The sequence below is a fragment of the Scardinius erythrophthalmus genome (genome assembly GCF_964197995.2).
Source record: "Scardinius erythrophthalmus genome assembly, chromosome: 17".
Classification (NCBI taxonomy): domain Eukaryota; kingdom Metazoa; phylum Chordata; class Actinopteri; order Cypriniformes; family Leuciscidae; genus Scardinius; species Scardinius erythrophthalmus.
The window spans coordinates 24521491-24526099 of NC_138237.1; the positions used below are offsets into that span (position 1 = coordinate 24521491).

The following is a 4609-nucleotide window of genomic DNA, read 5'->3' on the forward strand; positions in this document are numbered from 1 at the left end:
TGTGCAGTTTATATCCAGATGTTTGGGCTAAACACAAATTGGATTGTGGCAAAGCCAACATTGACCCCGTTGTTAAGGGACCGATACATGCCCCTCATAATAACAATACCCTATCCGACCTGAAGCAAGACAATTTTGCTAATATCTCTTTAGTTGGTTGCCTACTGCTCACTCGTACAAAAAAAGTGTAGTTTATTTAGCCACTTCCGTACAACTTGCCAAGTCAGTGATAGACAGAAATCAAAAGGTCTTCAAATGACGTGCCTACTGCTCCGTTCATATATGCGCCTTTAGTTTGACCCATCCTGGACACAGATCTGCGGTAGCACCAGCCTCCTCATAATCTACTGGTCATAATGATTTCAGGAGAGTCCAGACTAAATCAAATACAACATTTTATTTGTCATGTAAAAATTGTATCATGCCAATTACACAAGTAAATGATTAAAAGCCAATTCAGAAATAATAACTGCATGACATCACTTGCTCAAATATTACTCCAAGTGTAAGAAATGCATTCCTGACAGAGACACGCAGTGGTGTGTGAGTGTGGAAGACACTGACACAGCACTGCATGGGGTTTTTCCTGGTTACAGGTTCCCAAAGACTGCTCTGCCACTTACTATTATATACCCAGACCAGAACAAAAGGGTTATACAAATATTTTTTTTAGAATTGTTTTGGGTCAATTCATGTACCCCAGGGGGTAACACCTGGTTCTGGGAGAGAGGGGAGATCTTGAAGAGACACCACCCAAAGAAGAGAACTGAATTCTCTTAAGTTTTCAATCTTTCTCATAATACCAATGACTGCAAAGAAATTAAGACCATTTTACCAATCGCACTGAGACATTTAAAATGATACCAGACATGAAAAGGAAAAACAATAGATTCACAAGATACATCATATCATCAACAGATGAACATGCTGCTGCTCTTCTCAGCCGTTCACTGAACAGGGTAAACGCAGCTAGAGAGAGTGACGGCAGGGAGAAAGCAAGACCTCGTATTGGCAACATTTGGAGGTTACTGAGGTTTGTCCAAAAAGTTGCTAGATTTGACGCTAGTCGCTTTTTTGAAAAATGTCACTAAAGGGGTCTGAAAAGTTGCTAAAAATAGTGACAAAGGTGCTAAGTTGGCAACACTGTCTGGGTGCGCTTTATAGCTTCCTGCCATGACGTCACCCGCCTAAACGCCATTGGACTGATTTCACAAGTGCTTCACGACGCAATCACGCAGTGCGTTCCCACAGCATCAATCTCGACACAACGTGAGTTCCCTTAAAAGGCAAACAAGTTTCAGTGTTTCCAATTTTGTCCCTTGTTTCTTGTTAAAGGAGAACTCTGGTCAATTTTAACATTAAGCTCATTTTTTTGTAGCGCACATACCTGTATTTTCTTCCTGTTTTCGGTCGAAGTCCATAGTAATCGATTGTCGAGTTCACGTGCGTGATCATAGGTAACTAAACCTATGCGTGTGAACTCGACAATCGATTACTATGGACTTCGACCGAAAACAGGAAGAAAATACAGGTATGTGCGCTGGCTGAAATAACATCATTTTTATTAATATCTTTCACATCTACTGCAGTCAGATTCACCCGTGATCACTCTGAAGGAATCACTCACATTGGCTGTGCACTTGTAATGACACATCAAGGATGTTAAGAGGCTAAAAGCAGGTTTAAAACTTGCCCCATTGAAGTCAACAGGGTGCAAATTTTAAAAAGAGGATAACATGGTGTAGGCAACACCGATTTTTGTCGTTGTTCTCTGTATTGACAGCACTCCAAATTTACAAAAAAATGAGCTCAATGTTAAAATTGACCGGAGTTCTCCTTTAATGCAATGACATCCTGATGTGTGCAAAGTAGCATTTATTAAATCAAAATAACGATGAATTGCAACATAAAATAAACAACCCAGGTGAAAAAGACGTACTATTAAATGTATTAAAATGTACTTGAGTATGTTTTTAGTACAATACAAATATACTATAATGCATTTTTAATTAATTTAACAGTACGCTATATTGCTATATTGTCTCCAAGGGGTGGTATATCTTTTTAAATGTTTTTTTCCCCTCACGCCTGTAGAGGGCACTAACTCACAGAAATAAACAATGTTAACAATATTATAAACTATAGAAATTAAATAAGACAGTAAGTATTGCTTCCACAGCTGAAAAAAGATCAACAAAGTAACAAACAAAAGTGTCATTTTCATTAACAGTATAGGTAAATGATTGCATAATTAAATTATTGTGTATAATGCATATTACAAAACGTGTAAGTATTGAGCATATTTTGCAAAACATATTACTTGCTGTCACTACATGGCAGCAATATTATTTTTAACACTGCATATAGATTAACAAATAAAAAAAGTATTTGTTCACTCATGTAGGTCATTTTCGGATACACAGTAGTGTTTTACATAATGTAGTGAAATTTTATTAAAAAAATCTTGAGTGAAATATTATTTTATTCAGTAATTTTATTGATTTTCTTAAGCAATCTTGGATAAAATATTTTAAATTCAAGTTTAAACAGATATTTTATACATTTACTCTATTAAATCCCTTTCAACTCAATATTGTTTAAATAATGTCCCAGTGTCTTTATTCTCATATTTATCTCAAAGAAGAAGAAGAAAAAAAAAAAAAACTTAATGTGGTGTTCATGTGTAATTTTTTTTTTCCCATTAGAAACTTGATAATTAATGAGAAAATTTAACTATAACATAAAGGGCATCGAAGCATAGATATTATAAGAAATAAAAATAAAAAGAAAGATTTAGGCTACATATGGTTCCACTTAAAACTGTAAGATTAGCGCACATAAAAAAAGAAAAAAGAAAAAAAAAAGAAAATATTGACTCTACATTTTCTTGTAATAAAATGCATAATAAATTCAAGAATTCTATATTTATCTACACCAAACTTTAACAATCTTTTGTCTTATCTCTTTAGTTTGTAAACCATATACTAAGGGATTTAATCCTGGTGGTACAATGTGAAACATTACACTAGCTAGTTTTCTGCTTTCAGGGTATTCAGGAAAACGATGAAGAAAAATAAAAATGCCTCCAGAAACGAACATGATTAAATAAACCGCTAAATGAGTGCTGCAGGTTTTTATGGCTTTGCTGTTAAGTGCTTTGTTTTTGCTCCTTATGCATAGAGTAGCAATTTTGACATATGTTATAAATATAGATACTGCTGACAGGCAGGCTATAACTGCGGTATAAACAACTCCAAACACGTTATTAATACTTACATTTTCACATGACAGTTTGAATAGTGAGGCATTGTCACAGAAAGGGTTTTCAATTGTTGATCTGCAGTGAGACAGACGCATAGTGAGAGCTAACATAATTGTCACCACAAGTACTGACAGCCCCCAGGCTGATGCTGATAGTTTAACCACCATTTTATTGGTCATTATAGTCGTGTATCGCAATGGATTACATATAGCCACATATCTGTCAAAGGCCATGATCATCAGCACATAGTGGCATGCTGCTGTAAATACATGCACAAAATAAGCTTGAATAACACACTCCACATATGATATATAGTGCTCTGAGGTTTCCCTTAAAATGTCCTGCAGCAAGCGTGGCATAATGACAGTGGTCCCTAATAAATCATTAACTGGCAAGTTACAGAACAGAAAATGCATAGGATCATGCAGATTCTTCTCTGTTGAAATCAGAAATATAAGTGTAATGTTTGATACCACTGCAAAAATATAAGCCAAGAAAAGCACAATGAAAACAGGGTAAGAGGACTGATGTGTAACTTTGAGTCCCTCCACGAGGAGAATGCTGTTTCTTAATGTCAGGTTGTCCATTTGCTGCTGTACACAATACCTGTAAACAGAGTAACAAACAGATGTCAGTTTGATCAATAATATAAATTACCTTGAATTACTTAATTGGATATACTGCACATTACAAACTAATGCTCTGGGGTGTTCTGAGGCTCTGTCAATTTTTTACATTTAATTTTGTTTCAAGGACTATAAAGTCCTTGCTGTTACTGCAGTACATGACATGATAATTGTTAACATAGTTAACACTACACAAATTAATAAACTAGTTAACATTATATATGTTGACAATGTACCTGATTTATAAATGCACAAACAAAAGGTTGCCTATGTAAATACATTTCAGTAGATAGCAGTCTGTATATATTAATGTTACTTAATAAATGTAAGTGCTGCATCTTGCCTTAGTCTCAGTAATATCCTCCCTGTAATGATTTAGTCAAACAGTATGACTTGCAGTTCTCTGTTCTTTTAATGTGGGGTTTATATTTCTCTTTCATCAACCCAACAGGGAAAACGACACTCGGTTACTAACGTAACCTCGGTTCTCTCTAGAGAGGGAACGAGTGTTGCGTAAGTTTAGCTTACGCTAAGGGAAACTCCTTTTCTCGAGAATACTGAAGCAAGAAAATTATCCTTAATTTTCCAGAATGTAAATCGCATTTGCTGCAGCAGGCAGACATAGGCGACGCAGCTCGCACGCTTATTGGCTGCTCTGCAGCAACTGCTGCAACCTATCAGTGCGTCTTGGCACGACTCCAGCGCCAATGGGAAGCCTTCC

At 35.9% G+C, this 4609-nt stretch overlaps 1 protein-coding gene across 1 annotated transcript; it reads right to left on the reverse strand.

Moving 5' to 3' along the window:
* Nucleotides 1–2925: 2925 nt before the first annotated feature.
* LOC308705297 (olfactory receptor 52E4-like) lies at nt 2926–3849 on the reverse strand (the record flags this gene model as incomplete). The annotated part of the gene is made up of 1 exon (XM_081390241.1): nt 2926–3849. One exon carries the CDS (start codon nt 3847–3849, stop codon nt 2926–2928), a length of 924 nt encoding a protein of 307 aa, XP_081246367.1.
* Between the last annotated feature and the right edge of the window lie 760 nt (nt 3850–4609).